A 19,490-nucleotide genomic window follows, 5' to 3' on the forward strand; every position below is an offset into this window, starting at 1 on the left:
ATCAGGATGAACTAATCCCTCACCAAAAGAGTAAAAAAAAAATTAGAATCAAAAATATGAAAATCGGGTGGAATTCTATATTCAATGCAGTTTTTACACCCTTAAATAAAATTTGATAAAAGTAAAGAGAGAATGGATCGTCAGCCTGCGATGTGGAAATGAGACCGTATAGCTATAATTGCGACAGAATTAATGCACCCGCGTTACAAATGTTTCTTCGATATAAATTTGTACAACGCATATGCGAATAATTTAGGGATTTTATGATAACGTATTTTTCCTTTTTCTTTCTCTTTCATGTGTTTATTCTGAATTATGAGACTTTATTTTACGATTTTTATTACACGCTATACACCAACGTTGAACGATTCGACAGGTGCCAACCATAAGTGGATCGGTGTATACCGGGAGAACTTTTGCAGCGGTCTGTCGTAAAAAGAAAATTCATTTTAATTAGTAACGATGGGCGCAGGTCCGCGATCTGGTGAAATATACTTTTTCAAATTTCGACCAATTCAACCCCTGGATCTGCGCTGAATATAATTTGACCAGAAAAAAAACAAAAAAAAAACGAAGAAAACTTGAAAAAAGGCGGAGATTCCTATCAGCGGGTACCGCGATGAGAAAGCACCAGTTTTATTCGACCGCTCGAAGGATCTCGAATTCCGCACTTTTTTTTTTATTGCAAATTTTTTTTTTATCATTGAGCGAAATTCTCCAAGTGGGAATATCTGTTGAAATTCAAAATCATCGGGTTCCGTGGAGGCAGATCTAATTGTTCTCGACTTTTTTGTACTTCTCTCTGTGGAGAATGATAAAAATCAATGAAATCGCATTGTTTCGGATCAGCTGTTGCCCCACAAGCCGCAGTCGAGATTTGAAAAGATCGAATAAGAACGAGGTGCAGGAGTAGGAGTATGAGGTTGATGAGGTCAGGTTAAGTGATCCGAGGTTGGTCTAGGTTTTTGAATTTGTTGACGACCTGGCCCGTTGAGGGTACGACTCCGGTGATGCCAGTGAGGGCATGTAGACCGGAAGTAACGTCACACCCGCGTGGTTCTGAATGCGCATACCGGATGTGTGGCATCGGCTCCCCATCAGAGCCATCAACATCACATTCACATATATACGCTCTTAACAATCACATATAAAATCCATCCATCCATCCATCCATCCATTCCCCCTGTCCTCCTACTCCCCCTCCGATCCCGCTTTGCCATCTTTTTTCTCTCAATCTTTTTTTTTTTTTTTTGTTGTTGTTTCTTTTACCTCCACATACCGTCCCATTCGAGATCGCGTCTCTCTAATTGTCGGTCATTACAATGATTGCGCGCGCGTTCTTCTCTATGTATTTTTTCATACGCTCGTATCGACGTTGTACAATTTCAGTATAGGTACAGCGAGAGTTTGAAAGAAAGAGAATGTTGCATCGGCCAGTTATTCATTTATTTCTGTCTGTTCAGGTAAAATGGGTTTCTCGCGTACGGACGAGACTAATAGAAAATTGATTGGTCGGATGCAAAACAGAGAAAATCGAGGGATAAAACAAATCCGAGAATTTCTGTATCTAAATATTATAATACATGCATATTATACGTGGTTCGTTTTCGGTTGGCGATCGTATGGAAAGATTATAGTCCAGATTCTAGACTCAGATATACATACATAGGTATATTAATTCACCTGAATTTAAAGTAATGTACATTTTTTCCTTTTTCTTTTTCTTCTTCTCTCTCCCCCATTTGGAATAATTTCGTAGAACTTTTCTTGAGAAAGAGTCCCGGACGATATTCACCTTTTGATTCGAAAGAGTTTGATTTTTCGTCGTTATATTTTTCATTGGAAGAAAAATTTTGAAACTATATTACATCTCACCGAGAAATTCATTTCGACCACGTGATAATGTATCATAGGGTATACACCCGATGCGAACGTATCTAGTGGAGAACGCTGAGTTAGTTTTTTCGACGTCTGTTGCGGATACGGAAAACTTTATACCGACGATGTAATAACTTATGTCGATGTGGTCGGTTCGTCGTAAACTTATCCACGATTGAAGTTAAATCAGTAAGTATATTACAGACGGTAAATATGCCTATGTATTATATGGATATCTATAAATTTTAATTTCCGCAAACCTTTTAGTCTTAATTGAGACAGACGTCGGATAAATATTTATATTTAAATACGCCGTTGAATCGGATGAATTCGAGATTCAATCACGTGAGATATCCTGTTCCTATATACGTAGACATGTGCGAGAGTCTTTTTTTGAAATTGAACAAATTTTTCAGCCTTCACTCTGTTTTTCATCTCATCCCTAGCACTTAATTTTTCTCTCCTTCTTTCTGTTTTTTTCTCTGTGAAAAATTAATTTCACACACGAAATCATGGAAAAATGGATTTAATAATACATTCGACGGAACCGCAAGGAGAAGAAATATTTTCCTTTTCTTTCTTTCCTTTCAAAAACTTTCCGCTTATCTCATATTGTACGTATGTGCAGGCGAGGAAAATTTCGTTGTTTGCGATGCAGGTAAAGTCTGACAGGTGACTTGCTTCTAAATCAACAGGCTTTCTAGTCGGCTTCTTTCTGTTCGTTCCTTTTCTCTTTCCTTATCTCTCTCTTTCTTTTCGGACAAAAAGAGAGGAAAGAAAAATGAGGAATGAAACAACTTCGTCGCGTTTTACCGCCGCTATATATACGTGTATAGTAAGTAAGTGTGTTCAACCTATGTACCCAATATAGTTACGATAGTCTAACAATTTTTGACTCACTCGATGCGGTATCCGATGGATATTCTGATGCAGCGAAGAAGTTTTGCTGTTCAGGAGAGAAAATAAACCGTGAATTTTTTCGCACCGTTTTCCATTCTTCTTCGACAATCTCCGCCCTGATCTCCAACAAGTTAGTGCGGATACAGAATTGAAGCATATTGAAGATTGAACGAATGAAAAAATGGAGTCCGCAATTTTGAGAACAAAAACTATCATCGTAATTCGAATTACTGCGGACAAACGGATATCAAAGTTCCACCAGAAATGGTCATAGACGTTATACACGAAGAGACCTGTGCACCGTTGCGTGCGTTAAACTGCAGACACGTAACGTGCATATATGTGATATTGAATATATGTACGTATGTACGTGTATATGGTAAAAAATATGTGTGCGCCGTGTGTACACGAGGTACATAATACGAGGATGGGTGAAGAAGTACCTACTACGTGTCGCGTGTGGCTTCAAACGAGGGCCCCCATTGTGTATTGTGGACGACGCGTGTGGCTCGCGCTGTGATGCAGTCAGTCTAGTCGTTTTAATATACATTATATACATACGTATAATACGTACACTTGGCTCAATCATAAGTGGCCTAGTCAGACACCGCGCGACGAGATTCAGGTTGGCAAAAAGTATCCCTAGTGGAAATTTACGTACGATGGATGCGGGTCGATCGCCATCTCTGCTTTAAATTTCCCCTAGGGATATTTTGCGCCAAACTGAATCACGTCGCGTAGTGTCTAACTACGCCACTTGTGATTGAGCCAAGTGTACGTGTACTGTGTAGGGTGTTTTTTTTTCGAAAAAAAGACCGGAGAAGAGCGTAGAAAAAAAAAGAAGAGTAAAAAAACAGATTAAAAAGAAGAAATAGACGAACATATAATATGAACGGACGGTAAAGTGGTGAAGCGTCGGTTGCAATCCGGCTTTCATAGAGCATAACGCGGGTAGGTACCACCTCTCGACAATGATGACAAGGAATAAGTAAGGCAAACATCGACACAATCCTCAAACATCGTTGTCGGTCTCTTTGAACTTAAACAGCTCTTGGGTGACGCGTTTCTATCTCACTTTTGCGGTTTTTCAAGAGTTCGGTACCTTCGCGACGCACGGGTATACGTGTGTGTATCTACCTATACGTGTGTATACACGTACAAGTATTTACGTACCTCCGGTCCAGCTCGTATCTCGTGTGACATTGTTCTTTTCTCGTTTTTTCATTCCTTTTCATTTTTTCTATTTCTCAACATCCGAGAAACGAGAAGCACACCTATATATCCAACTTCATTCATTGATCACTCGGAACTTATTTACTAGAATATAAAGAGACTCTTTGATGCCACGCGTACACGCGCGGTTTTTCGAAGAAAATTTCGAGGGAAACTCCCCCTTTTACTAATAACTTCGTGTATATGTATACTTACCACGCGGTATACTTACCGATGATCTTTGATAGACGTGTGACGTCGGTAGACCGAATGTCACGTAGCACATTTTGTGGCACCAGATTATACATATATATATAGACATTTTTCTTTCCTTTTTCTTTCCTGTTATTCGCTTTTTTTCCGTCTAAATTTATCATTGTTTCTGACTCGTCGTTTAATTGATTCATTATTTTTTTTTTCCACTCGACGAGAGAGTCGGTGAGGAATTGCGGTTGTGACCAATCGCTTTCTTTCTTTCTTTCGTTGTTCCACGTTCTGATTTTGCTCTGCAATTCAATACCGCGATTATTCATGCGGCGTTTCGTCGAATCGCAAAAATGCGAAAATCCGAAATTTGAAGGAAAAATGGAAATCATCGTTCCTTCGTCACACCGCAATACACGTAACGCTGCCACGGGTTCAGCGGAATCTTCGTTACTGCATACGATGATCGATTGATTACGTGGATTCAATGATGATTTTTTTCCCCTCGATTGTGAGCGTAGGTACGACATACCTTGATCCGCTACAAAGGGATACGTACGGAGAAACAATGCAAGAAAACCGTGCAAATATGGGCGCGAGCACCGCAAATGGGACATTCCAATGTTTCTCGGTATTGTTTCTACCAAAATGGTTAGCTCAATATTTATTGAAATGTGAGATTGACGTAACATACTTCTCAACTTAGTTGTAAAACGGACGGTATATATATATATATATACGCGTGTGTGTATATATTTATAACTATGTACATATATAACGAATGTCTAATCGTTTACCGATAACCAAACTCAACACTCGCGTATACGTACAACGTTCCTGTATCCATACGTTAAGAAATATTTTCATAAAATATTCCCTGTAAAGAACTTTCTTGGAACCGACTTATTATATTTCGTTGTAATCCGGGGAACGGTTCCCCCCGTTCAACAATTATTCCACATACGCGAAGCTGACAAAACGGAAACTCCAAATGGACAAATTCATCGATACGCAACGCGTAATTGTGGTCAGTCTCGCTTTTTATCACCGCACGTTGCGGTCGGTCTTTTTTTTCGGTTTCTTTCAACCCTTCGCCTCGAATGAATGCAGCCGAACGAAAGGAAAACAAAATGAAAAAACACGGATTCCGTTTTTTTTTCTGTTTCAGATCCTCGCCAATGGTCGGAAACTGCAGTGGCTCATTGGCAGCAATGGGCGCTCAGAGAATTCTCGTTGGAAGGTGTTGCGATGCAGCAATGGCACATGACCGGCAAACAAATTTGCGCCATGGGAAAAGAATCTTTCATAGCCAGAGCGCCCGCGTTCATGGGTGACATTTTATGGGAGCACCTAGAGATGCTGCAAAAAGGTAGGAGAAAAAATATATCAGGTACAACACACAAGAGGAGATGAATGACGGCTAATGTGAGCGAACGAAAATAATGGGAAGAAAAACTGGTACGCCCACTTCGCGAATGTTTTTTTCTATTTTTTTTCATTTAAACTGGAAACTTGAACTCCGGATATATATTCGAGGATTTTTGGCAGGGAAAAGTCTTGGGGATATTTCGTTGCGTGTTTTCGTATAGCCGGTCGAGTCCTAATTTTTCGGGACACAATGCCTCGAGGGGGATATAAACTATACCGCACCACGTAATACACCTATACCTTCCGACCGGACGAATGCACTCCAATTTCAAGGAATCCCACTGCTGAAAACGAAAATCAGGTGTACCCATTCATCCTCTCCCTACTGTACGTCGTGTACCTGTACCTCCAGTTCCTCTTCTTATTCTCATTCTTGCAACGTTACCCTCGTCCTCAAAAGTCCACGTGCCCCCGAAAAATACTCCTGTTATTCCTGCATTCTTCAATGAAATTCCGCTTTTTCACGTCTTTTTATGTGCACGCCCATCCCATTCATACGATTGACCAAGAACTTCGGGGCACCCTATGCCAATTTCCGGTAGGTAATACGAACGTGGATCTCATTCGTCATCGTCATCGCGTCATTGTCGATCATCGCGGCGTTCGTTGTCTCTTCTATTTTTTTCTCCCTCTCTCTCTCTCTCTCAAAGTAAACGGTGCAGCTTACGAGTTTAAATCAAAGATTTCCAATTAGCGTTGTACACGATTTACGACCGTGGGGAGTTTCGTGATCCGTGAGAGTTCCGAGGTGGGGTGTGTTTGAGGGTGAACGAGGAAGGGGGTGGGGGGGGGGAGAGATCGGGAGACAGGAAGCAGAGGTTCACCCATGATTACACTCCACCTCTATGAGCAAAGTTCCATAGTTCCTCGTAATCAACTGTTTCACAGATCACCGTCGTAATTTACACCACATAGAGCGAACGGAGAGAGAGAGAGAGAGAGTTCTTGCGATCTACGTATACGTATAGACGGTAGGAATTTACTTATATATAAGCATCACCTTTTATCGGGGTATTAATTGTGGATCGGCGACAACAATTCCGAGTAACTGTTTATCCCTTTCCATGCATAACTATACACACGCACAAGCTTTTTAGTCGCGGTTCGGTACGGTTCGTGACTTAGGTATATATATATATATATTCATATATATTAATGGTTTATTTGTACGTGTGTACGGGTAGATTGTTCGCGAACAAAGGGTATGTGAAAAACGAGATAAAGAAAGAGTGAACGAAATAAAATAAAAATTGACTGAAATAAAACAAAGTTGAAACGTCACCCACTCCTCGTATCTCGTCATGCGTGATGCTCAGTCAGCCCAACCCATGATGACTTCTTTCACGAAACTTCTTCCCATCGTTGTGACATGTGGACAATATGGACATTTGGATCGCTGCACCGCGGTTCAGATTTTGAAAACCTCCTCGTTATATTCGATATGCTCGTTAATTATCGCGTCGCAGACGATGCATCGTTTGGATCTATTTGCGATATTATTCGGCGGTGTTGCGCGTCCGTGAATAATTGTGAGAAAAAAGATCGAAGGGGAGAAAAAAAAAACGAATTGGCCAAGTATTCGGTACATAGATAGGTTCGAATCGGTTTGATTCAGCGAATGGGAGCGGATATTAAGAAACACTTAAGAAACTAACTAACTAACTCATCGCGCCAAAGAGTTAACTATATACGGTGGTTCGTATGTAACGTTGTTTCAGTTTGCCACCTCCTCTTGTTGGATGTACACAATATTTTATGCACGCATACATATGTACTGGAGCGTTTTACCTACCTCACACCTATCTTTGTTACACACATCGCGTTCGAGAAAAAGTAGAAACTAAAATACTCCATCCTCTGACCTCATCGTCGTAGTCGTCGTCGTCGTCGTCGTTACCCCGAAGACTCATTCATAGATCTTTGTCTTTCCAGTCTTCTTTTTCAACGAACGCTCGTTCGCAAAATTAGAATTTTATTTTATTTACCGGTTATTCCTTTCATTCATTTTTCCCCCCCCCCCTCCCTTCCCTCCTTCCTCCTGTTTCGACGCACATTTCGCTTGCACTGTCGTTGCACGCGTGAGGATTCAGTCGGGAGCGCGGAAAGTCCTAAAATTAAAATATACGAAGCACGTACACAACCCCCTTGGAAATCGAAAACCGAACGAATGAACGCGATGAAAAAATAACAGACACTCCGTGAAACCGTCTTACGAACGTTTTTTTTTTTTTTTTTTTGTATTTTCCGATTACAGAAGTCGACACGGAAAAACCGTCTCTGGAAAATGTTCCTTCGAATTTGTACGAGAGCGTGTGCGTGCCGGATTTGGGTGAATTCATGGGTTACCAAGGTACACCGGGCGTAGCGACACCTGAACACAAGAGTCCGGCCACCCCGGCAACCCCGCCTGGAACCCCTCAAAGCCAAGGTCAGAGCCAAGGGCAGAATCAGGGACCCCAACAGCAGCAACAACCCCCGCAACAACCGTCGGTCATCACTCTGTCCCGCCAATACCACAACGACGGTGAGTTATCAAAGTTATCGAATAATCGTATAGATGAGGGAATCGCGATCTGGCCATTGAAACGAATATTGGAATATTGTTACAACGACGTGACGAATTTTGCCACGTACAAATGAAAGTGGCAGCGCACCTGTTGAACGTATTAAGCCACGCGTGTATGCGATATATGTACATACATACGTATAGGTATACAATGAATTGTGTTATATTTTCGGAAAGTGTAACGATAACTATACAACTGGGTAAAACAGCCAAGCAACGTATAAACACACGACTTCGTAAGCTATTGCCTCACCGCGACTATACACGACACGCAAGCCGCATCAAACTTCACGCTGACTTAACATCAAGTACCTACTCCCACAAGTTACCTACTAATGACGGGGTGTAGATTGATGTATAAGGGATACCTTACTCGCGTTCTTTACTCGTACACGTACGTCTACCCATACTTTCGAACGACTGCGTGCAAACTGTAAGTGCTTCTAACTTGTTCTGCCCCTACGTACACGGTTATGTACACACGCGTGCATACGTACAGGTGTGCGATACTTACCTTTCAAGGTGCCTCCGTGTGCGGGGAGAATTGCGCCGTACAAGCCACCTGAAAAAAGTGGCTAGAATTCACTTAAACTCGAACGCCGTAGACCCTTTTTCGTTTTTTATTTTTTATTTTTTTTTTCCGGTTTATCACGTGTCTGAGAAAAGATTTTAAAAATTGACGTACGTACGCATATGTGTATCGAAAATTGTCGAAAATTTACATGGGTGCTGATTTCGAAATGAGACATAAACTTTTTCTGTTCGCGAAATTTATTTTCGTAACACCTATTTATCATACGTACGAATATACCTGGGAAAGAAGAGAAAAAGGAACCCGAATTTAATGAAAATTATATTTATACGTACATAAAAATATAAAACAAAATTATCGCGATTCGCGAATGGATTGTACACAATATTCGTATAAGAGGTGTAGGTGATTACGTGGATGCAGAACCATTAGACTATAGGTCTGTAATATATCGATCGTTTCCTGCGCGCACCGATCGTCGAAGGAAGGGGGCGTGGTCGGTTTATGTACAGAAAAAAAAAAATGTCAAAAGAAAAAAAGAAAAAAAAAGGGAAAACCAGAGTCAGCGGGGGAAAAAATACAAAAAAAAATGAAAAATCTGGATCTATCGATCCCCGTGTGTAATAATCGGTGATCGTCGGGGATTCCACCGAGCGAGGAATCGCTATCTGGACTTCCGGTCTTTCGGCTGGCTTCACCGTGCAGGTTAGTCCGTAAGATCGAACCCTTCCTGCTGCACCGGGGATACCTTATAATAGATACGTACGTATATATGTATACACACGTAGCTGGACTGTGGACTGCACAGTTATATTATATCGTCTCGTAGATGCACTTATGCATATATAATATATGTATATATATATATATATATATATATATATATATATATATATATATAGGTGTACGCCTACCTGTTCGCCTACCTGACCATCTCACACGGTTATAATATTCCTAAATCGCAGTTCCCATGTAAGAAGCAGCCAACAAAAAATCAGGCAACTTGCAGGATAGATACAGTAGGACAGTGATTATTAGAATTACGTCATCGTCGCTGGCCATGGACGAATAGGGGAAAGCCTGCAACGTTGTGAAGGGTCACGGTTCGCCACCCACCCACGTATCTGACCAACAACCGACGAACCACCGCTGTACATACACCGTACCGTGATCGCGATCGAAATCTTCGTCCGCTTTGTGTATCGTCCTAATAACCACCCCCTGCTCCTGCAGTCCTTGGTGAAAAGGGGGGAAAAACCAATCAAAGTTTTCCATGTACAATGTATAGGGAAGAAATGCGACGAAATCCGAGCAACTTTACACGCTGTTCTATTTTTTACTTGACTTTGTTTTTTTTTTTTTTTCGTTGTAATTATTGTTGCAAAGCATTAATGACCGTTGCGCAACGTTATGGCAGAGAGGATTCGTTCACCTACTTCACATTTCTATGTTGAAGAGACTACAAGTTCGCTACATGTATATATTGCTTACTTTGATTCGCACCGTTGAAGGAAACTCGAAAACTAAAGTGACTTTTACTTACAAACTCAACAACTATAAAACGGGGGATGCACGCTACTTTGATGTATAATAATATCGTTGAACCGGATGTTTATGAAGAATATATTGTAACGTCTTATTTTATATTATGCGTTCTCGCTTTCGGAATCACAAACGTTCGCTCGCAAGTAAAACCAAACGCGTTCGGAAAACTATACCAGATAACAGTCTGATTCATGCTCTCGCATTCCTCGCAAAAATTTCAATTTTCGACGGTCATACCTGTTGCGACCTACCAAACATTTCGTCTCTATCAAAATTCGAAATCTCATTTTCTCATTACCGTGATTTTCAATCACAGAAAATTTCGATCGCGATCCGGCGTCACACGTGCGTCGCATGCCTCGTGAATCGAAGTATTATAGGTTTCGAGTAGTTGAACAAGTTTCGAAGCTGCATCTGCCCTCCAGTTCAGTCCATAAGTGCGCAACAATATACCGTACAGTGTATAAGTACATTTGAGGAACATTATGAGGACATCGCGGGGACATTGAGAGCACTTTTTGGGGTGGAGCACTCGAGCATATTATAAAGCTATCTGCTTCGGGATTCTCCTCCCCCTGGAACGCAGCTTCCGGTCGTAACAACGAACCTTCCCTTTTCCCCGCATATATATAGTTATACACCCGTATATTCTCGAACCCTAAAAAGACCCCAACACAGAAATACCCTAAGACACACACACACCCGACTATAACCTTCGCTCTATCGGACTCCCATTAACCGAGCGCGTAACACCGGCAAACCGAGAAATGGACGTTTTGGCGAGGACTTGCTCAAGACATTTTTCACAATCAACTTCTTTATACATACGTATGTATACCTCCGCGCGACCGCTGTACTAATATTTTCACCATGTTCGAGTGCTCTAAAAATTATTTACCCGTGAAAGAGTGAATTTAAAAAACGGCTACGAGTATGTGTATAACTACTTGTGTACCTAGCCGTACCTGTATATGAATCTGGGGATGAAATATTTTCAATGGATTCAATGGCTCGTAGTGTTAAAGGCGCTTTTCAATGGATTTCTATGTGATACGACACCATCTCGTCACTTCCACGGCGTAAACGAAGCACTTGGTCGTTTCCATAGCACGTGCTTCGATGGATCGTTGGGATTCGTTTTCTTATATACTATACACGTATAGATGTTGCTTGCGGATACTCGATCTTGACGAATTAAGAAAAAAAAAAAAAGAGAAAAAAAAACCAACTATAATATTAACAATAATAACAAGTGGGGTAAATGAATGAAAAAGAAGCGGGGTTGTGGTCAGATTTTGCCCGGAAGTATACGCAAGGCTCGTCCAACTTGGAAGCCATGAAAATAAAGGAAGTGGCGATAGTTAGGAAGCACAAACTAGGTATGTTAAATCCACGTACGGCGCACTGTACACCGATATTCGAAAAAATACATCATCCCTGCCACCATCTCACAATTATCACCGAGGGGGTTAATTTGCTGGAATCGAAGCATTTTTTTTTTTTAAACGATACAGGTAACGCTGGGTCATTCGAATAACTCGTTGCTTTTATAATTCGTCGAATCAACCTCCACCCCTTACAATTAGTATATGACAATTACACGACTTCGCGCGACTCGAAATAGTCTGCACCGTCATCGTCTGTTTTTAATTTTTTTTTTCTTTATTTTTTTTTTTCTAAATTTATTCTTCTTCACCTGACGAAAATGATCGAAACGAACGTTGTACATAGTTCTGTAAATAACCGAGGAATTTTTAAATACCAAAATCCTCGATATATAATTGTGAGCTTATAATACGTATACGCGCGGTCACAATGAAATGGTACTTTTCAATGGTATTCGACAACGATGGCTGCAAGGTAGACAAGAGGGGGTCTTACGGTATAGCATGGCACAGCTTTATACGAGACCGCGCGCGTTACAATTGTGAGATGATGCAGGGCATGAGAGAGAAACGGGGGTGAATTTCAGAGGAAGGGGCCTCGGTAACGTCGGGCCTTTTTAAGAACGAAGGAAAAAAAGAGGTACGCACACGTACCTACACCGCGGTATATATATATTCCCGTAGAACAAAAGCACTTCGATACGCGCGCGGTTTTGTCTTAGTAGGTATTTCATTATAATCGCGTGTCTGCGATATTTTATAATCCACGGAGGGCATAGTTGAAATCGGTTGATCCGATCCCCGAGTATATCGGGGAAGAGAAAAATCAAACCATATCGAACGAGAATTTTTCATTCAGAAGAGTGACGTACGTTTTGAAAAGTGGAGGAATCACGATACGCCCATACTCCGATCTAATTTTCATTTTTCAAATGAGATAAAAATGCGTGTATAATATCCAGGTACGCTGCAACAATGAATGATAATATCTGCCCCTGTCTTACCACGAGCTAAGGACGAGGGGGTTACGAGTCGCGCTGTGCAACGCGCAACGTGCGGCGTTATATTATATTATATTATATTATATTATATTATATTATACGTATATATGTATACGTGTAGACGCACGCACGTACGAATAACGCCCACATACGCGTTATTCAAATGTGTATGTATAGAGAGAGGCGTACAGAATAGAGTTTTTAGCCGCTGGATGAGCGAGAAGAGGAACTCCGGAGGCGAAGGGCTCGCCTTGCCTTCGGAGACGTTGGATCGCCTTGCCTTGGGTTTGCCTCGCGGTGGGGCGAAGCGGGCATCGCTTCCGGTCCCCGCGCTGTATCACGTGCGTGCCACTGTACGGCGACTACTTCCCTTCCCCTCGCCTATAGCCAGCGCTGCCACCCTCCCGACATCCGGTCTTCCCCGTCCCCCCCGCCCCCTTTCCCCGCGTCCGTTCCCTTGTATGTATATATATACATATACACCCTATGCCTCTCTTTCCCATTTCTCTTCCCTCTTTATTTCCACGCGTCTATTACGCTGCGTTTGTCTCGCTCGCGGATCGAGCCTCTGCGCGGCACCGGGTCGGTCGCACTCTCAAAAATAGGCACGCCCTACTGCATCGTCTATTTTACTATTTAAAACAAGCATCGCGATCATCGACTAGGTCATTCGGATATATAGAGTGATATTTATTACACGATTTCCGTGTCTCGTGCACTTGTTGTCTAGCGATTTTCAATTTCTTTCTCATCCCCAAAAGCGAAACGATCGAGCTACTTTTATTTTTTACTCTTCTTTACGACTCGTTTCACTATTTCTTCCTCGCAATTTTCAACCAATTTGAAGAATCTTTCCGCCCATCTCTATCAACGCACGCTCGGAGAAATTTATCTACGATATGCATCACGCGTCGTACCACTACTCGCGGCACGCGTTTGTGAAAAAAAAAAAAAGCGAAGAAAAACGCACTTCGCATTTCATATCATTTTTTTTTTTTTTTTTTTCCCTCTATATTCTTTCGCATTCGTTATCATGCCCATGCGTTTATACTCCTGCACCTGGTATACGGCTCCTTCACGTCCTTAATTAAAAAAAAAAAAAAAAAACGCGTTAATTTACGACTTCGACAATTATAATATTGTACAGTGTATAGTTTATAAAACTCTCGCGATTAAATTTCCGGACACGCGTGTCGCATGGCCGATGACAATTCAATGGAATTTGTACCGAATGTTTCACATATACGTATACTATAGACGTGTATATCTATTGAGATGGTTAGACATTCGTACGTATAGCAATTTATTCACGCGAGGATTATTTCGTTGCAGGGAAAATTATCGCGAAGAAAATAAGGGAAGATATTTTTTTGTTCTTCGCATCGAAAGAAACGGTTGCGCGGCCTCAAACTTTGTACACGTGTATAGGGATGTAAAAGCGTTTGTAGACGTAAAAAGTCGGAACTAAAAAAAGGAAGGAATAGGAATACAAAGAGGAGGAAAAAGAAGGAGATAGAGAGAGAGGAGGGGAACGGAACATCGTCAGGGGTGGAATAAGGAGGGTGGATCGAGGCAGCAGGTGGTTGCGAAGGAACGCGCTTTGCGGCACACGGTGTGTAAACTGCAGTGCGCAACGCGACGTTACGATTTTTCGTAGGTTTCCTAAGAGGGCGTCTGATATAGACGCGAGACTCCCCCGATTTTACTGCATTTATATTATAGGTAAACATATATACATATATACCTGAGTATTGCATACAAACTGCTTCCACCACATCTGTACATGCATTACTCATATACCTGCAATTGGCTACATGCATAACTACCATAGTTTTGCGCTACGCTAAACAAAATTAAAAAAAAATTCCGTTGCATACTGCATGCGTATAGGTGTACTTGATATCAATTGAAAAATTAAAAAATTGAAAAAAAAAAAAACTGGAATTAATACATAAATACCTATTCATCGTTCCTCATAAATGGATGGCGCAAACAAAAAATTCACGTTATCCGCAATAATAAAATGAAGAAAATCTTGGCAGTTTTCTTCGAGGGGTTGCAATCCAGGGATGCAGCGGTATACAATACGTATATACCGTAATATATGGGTACATACGTTTGAGGAATTAGAGATGGAAAGGGAGGATGGAAAGATGCGGATATATGTATATAATAGTTATAATACATAGCTATGTAGATGTATGGTTAGTAAAATATAGAGGAAAAGAGGGGGGGGTTACGGGTGAAGTGAGGGGGAGGGAGGGGGGTGGGGGCGGGGCAGGGGTTTCATGGAGGGGAAGGGGAAGTCGAAAGCCGAAGAGTGGAAGCGCGTTGCGACCGCCTCAGTGACACACGCGGCTCACGTCAGGTCGAGTGGATAAATGCGGTTGTGACGATCAATCTGCGGTGTAAAAATTAATCGCCGCGCGATGGGGGCGATGATTATAACTCACGTTATTAATAACAATGTTAACTGCGAGTGCAGGTAAAGACTGACAACGAAATTGTGCGAACGTGCAGTTTGTATTTGAAGCGCGAAAATTTAAATCGCCGCGATCGTCGACAGTATAACATAGTCATCGGTTGGGAACATTTTTTCATCTCTCCTCTCGTTTGATATATATGTATTTTTTTTTATATAGTTCGAATTCAGTCGTCGTGTAACACTCAATCGTCGATCAGTCGGTGTTTCAAACAGTAACACGTGAGGTTGCGCGAAAAATACATTATTACACGTATACGGTGTGCTAATTTTCAAGGTGCTTCGATTCGTCGATGGTGTACAGTGTTGTTATTTTATAGTGCAATCGTGAGTGATGGCTCAAAGTTTATTTCTCCGTATATACTTTCACGGTTATTCAGGATAACTACAATAGATCCATACAAGAGAGCTACAGTGCCCAGTGGAGGTGCTATAAAACTCGATCGACGTACTGGAAAAACCATCGATGATTAATTTGTGGTTCTATACGTACGTGCAGTTCGAGGATCTTTTTACCGAAACTTCGATACGAATTATCAAGGATTTCACGGTGAAGGAAAGATAACGAAATAGATGGATTAAGTGACTGCAGCTAAGTGCAGTTAAACGAACCCCCCCCCTGAAAAAAATAATAATAATAATAATAATAATACAATTATACCTATGTATACGCTCGAACCGTGCGGTGTGTGACAACGAACACCAGAATTTGTAAAAGTATATCAAACAATAATAACAATATACTTGCATATACAACAGGTGTGATAGAGCGAAGGGTGCTGCACAAGTGGTTGTCTCGTTAGCGGTGAATTTTTTTTTTTTTCTAATTTTCTCTAATCGATCGTTTGAATATTTTGTCGTTCACCGAGTGGCCCCAAGTCGCTCAAAGTGGATCGCCCGAAGACCGTCGGTAGAACGGCGTCACGGCGGGCGTAGTGAGTGTCGGGACGTCGGGGTCGCAGCCTCCGGGGCAGGCGTCGGCTACCGCGACGCTCCTTGGCTCGTACGCGGAAAACGGTCTGATATCGCCGCATATCAACAACCATCACAACAACAACAACAACAACAATAATAACAACAACAATAATAACAACAATCATTCGCAATCCGGTAGTAATCCAACACCTTCGGAAATGGTTCTCCAAGTACTGGACACCCTCGTGCAGGCTGTCCACGAACCCTTTTACGCGGACTATCCCTCGTATCACGAGGCCGAACCTCTGACACATTCGCATAATCAATCGCATTCGCCCCAACAATCACACTCGCAATATTCGTCGGCTCCGCATCACCATCAATTGTCGAGAACTCAGATTAATACGGGATCGGGTATGCCGGCGCCCGTTTCACCGGATCCCACCACACACACATCAGGTAAAGAAATCATTGGAATTCTCGAATATTTCTTACAGAATAATCGTCGCACAGAGTTAGTAGCCCGTTGGTTAACGAGCGTTTCGGAGGCGAGAGAATCGACGAAAATGAAAAGAAATCGTCAAAAAATAAGAAACTTGTACGACTGTGTACAACCCACCTTCATTTTACGCGCGCGTTCCATTCCACTTTAGTCAAAAAATCCTGAGCGCGGTGGCTACGTGGAGATAGGCGTGTATATAGTTATACATATGTACCAGCGAGTGTGGGAGAGTTCGCAGGTCACCACCATAAGTCGACGAAGAACAATGGCCGCTTGGCGGTCGCGTACGCGAGGCAGGTAACTCGGGCGTATCTTCTCCGTACTGTAGATAGTAAGCGTATACGAAGTTCAGTTTGACTCGCTAGAATTGGTAGACAAAAAACGTCGTTTATTTTTTTTTTCACTGAAAATACAGTTGGAAACGAGGTTCGCCGGTATAATTTGTTATAAACTGCAGAAATATATGCAGTTTGAAATAAAATGAAAAATGAAAAATGAAAAGAAAAAAAAACGCGTGAGATGATGTTCTTTTTTATTATTAATGTTATACGTTATAACGGTGTATATTTATTAAACTTAGTTATATTAGCTGATGAAAGATAACTGCGTATGTCAAGCCGGCGAACCGACTTTGCGTCCCACCACATAACGCCATTAGTCTGACCACAATGCATGTTATATTTATTATAATGTAAGAGAAAAAAAAACTTGCGCTTATCAAGGAAAAAAGTTTCTCGTACACGCATTTATAGGTATGGGTATATTATGTACGTGTTATATTTGCTGGAAATCAGTTTTACGCGCATTTATAAATTTTTACACCGATCGCGCGTCGATGGAAAACTTTGAAAAGCTGCGTCATTCGTACATTGTGTATCGGTAATGAAATTGTCGAATTTGTCAACGACTTTTCGGTGGTAAAATGTCGTAATCGTGTTGTACTATAGCCGATAAGTATATCTGGAGTCGTAAGACGGGCAAGGTATTAAAATAAAGGCCTCGGAACCGCGCAAGTTCGTTGGCTGAAGAAGTAAGTGTAGCAGCAGCTGTCCCAGAATCGGCGCGTGCCAGACCCAAAGCCCAGGCTTGGCACCTGTTGTCCAGCTGACTGATATACGCTGCTGCTGCTGCTGTTGCTGCTGCTGCTGCTGCTGCTGCTGCTGTTGCTGTTCCTTCTCCTGCTGCCGTTCAAGCAGCTTATATACTTGAACAGTTTTTTCCCCTTTTTGTTTCAGCCCATTACTCCGGGTATGACGAGGCCTCCGAATACCATGATCTTGCACAGACCCATCAAACCCCTCATCACTATAGCGTGGACACGTCCTCGTCAGAATTTTACACCCAAAGTGGTATCCACTTGGAACCTAAGTACCAACCGCCACCGGCGTTCAAAAATTATGTCAGAGGTGAGATATCGTTGCATATATAATGTTTACGCGGCACACGCGGACGCACCGAGGAAATTACGAATCGATCGTACCGCGTTGCTGGAATTTCATTCGATCGTCTCCCCAGCGATTCCTCTTCGCATCTCGCATCCAAATCTCCGCGGAGAAATGGATTGAGATGTTCAAGTTCAATCGCGCAGTAATCCCTTTCGATCTAATTGAACATCGACAAAAAGTGTATTTTGTTTGCCTCTGGAAAACAGAAAATTCAGCTGTTAATTTTCGAAGAACGAATTCGTCCGGGTAATATTAAAATGAATTTCGAGAGGGTGAGATTGAAATTTTGCTCGTGCAGTTCTCCCAAGTTCCAGACGCGTATACATGCAGTGCGTTTTGGCAAATATTTAAAACCTGTATCATTCAATCACAGCTGTCCGAAATCGGCCGAGATCTTGAACTCAAAAAATATGAACACTCCGCGACGATGCAGACGTGTGAGACTATGATGAGCGAAAATTTTCACGATTCTTCATCTCGACATATTTTCTTTGGAAAAATTGCAATGCGTTTCGGATGTACGTATACATCTATTCTTGATATTCTCGCGCGCGGATGATTTGGTTCTCGGCGACTTTATATATATTCACACGGCTTTTCGGAGCGCTTTGAACCCTCCTCGGATTCATACGCCAAGTATACCACCTACCCGATTTATCTTATTTCGGTATTTATTCTCAAAAAACGACGAAAACGCGGTTCGAAACTCTAAAAGATTTCTAAAAGTCTTTCATTCTCTTTCTTTTCTTCCTTTTTCTTCGACCGTTCAATCGAACGTGATTATCTGTTGATCAGGTCGGTATCACGAAGCGTACAGCGACGGTGGATACGGTCAGTACGATGCGACGTCGTTTCAAACGGTTCCTGGAAGTGGTACCGGAGGTGTTTCGACAGCGGGGAACGATCAGTGGGGCCCGGTAGGGCCCCTCGGGGATCACCTCTCCCATCATCCTGCCTTTCTTTCCGGTCTCGCACCCCGGGATTCGTCCAACCCTCATCACCCATCCTCCATTGCTAATAATTCGGACCAAAAACCGCTTCTTCAGAACGCCATGTTGACCGGTTACACGGGTATGTATACATCCGTTGGATGAATTGCGAAAGAATTTACTGCGAACATTCGATTGGGATCGTCACCCATTTTTTTCTCCTCCCCCTTCTTTGATTCCGCAGGAGGCGGTCCGTGCTTTACGGGTTCAGGACCAATTCAGCTGTGGCAGTTCCTACTGGAATTGTTAACAGACAAATCATGTCAAGGTTTCATATCGTGGACGGGAGACGGATGGGAATTCAAATTAACCGATCCCGATGAAGTAGCACGTCGTTGGGGTATACGAAAGAACAAACCTAAGATGAATTACGAGAAATTGAGTCGTGGTTTACGTTATTACTACGACAAGAATATTATTCATAAAACCGCCGGAAAACGATACGTGTATCGTTTCGTATGTGATCTACAGAGTCTTCTTGGGTATGTATCGCAAATACATGGTAT

At 42.0% G+C, this 19,490-nt stretch overlaps 1 protein-coding gene across 3 annotated transcripts in view; it reads left to right on the top strand.

The window, feature by feature from the left end:
* Positions 1 to 19,490, top strand: part of LOC105683765 (protein C-ets-1) — a 97,482-nt gene that overhangs the window by 74,934 nt on the left and 3,058 nt on the right. For all 3 annotated transcript variants that reach the window (XM_012396625.3, XM_048659632.1, XM_048659637.1), the window contains 5 exons: positions 5,363 to 5,563; positions 7,877 to 8,146; positions 17,786 to 17,956; positions 18,791 to 19,066; positions 19,169 to 19,466. In XM_012396625.3, the coding sequence (XP_012252048.1) occupies positions 5,363 to 5,563; positions 7,877 to 8,146; positions 17,786 to 17,956; positions 18,791 to 19,066; positions 19,169 to 19,466 (1,216 nt within the window). The remainder of the gene's footprint in view (positions 1 to 5,362; positions 5,564 to 7,876; positions 8,147 to 17,785; positions 17,957 to 18,790; positions 19,067 to 19,168; positions 19,467 to 19,490) is intronic.

This window comes from Athalia rosae, chromosome 1 (genome assembly GCF_917208135.1).
Source record: "Athalia rosae chromosome 1, iyAthRosa1.1, whole genome shotgun sequence".
In the NCBI taxonomy this organism is placed as follows: domain Eukaryota; kingdom Metazoa; phylum Arthropoda; class Insecta; order Hymenoptera; family Athaliidae; genus Athalia; species Athalia rosae.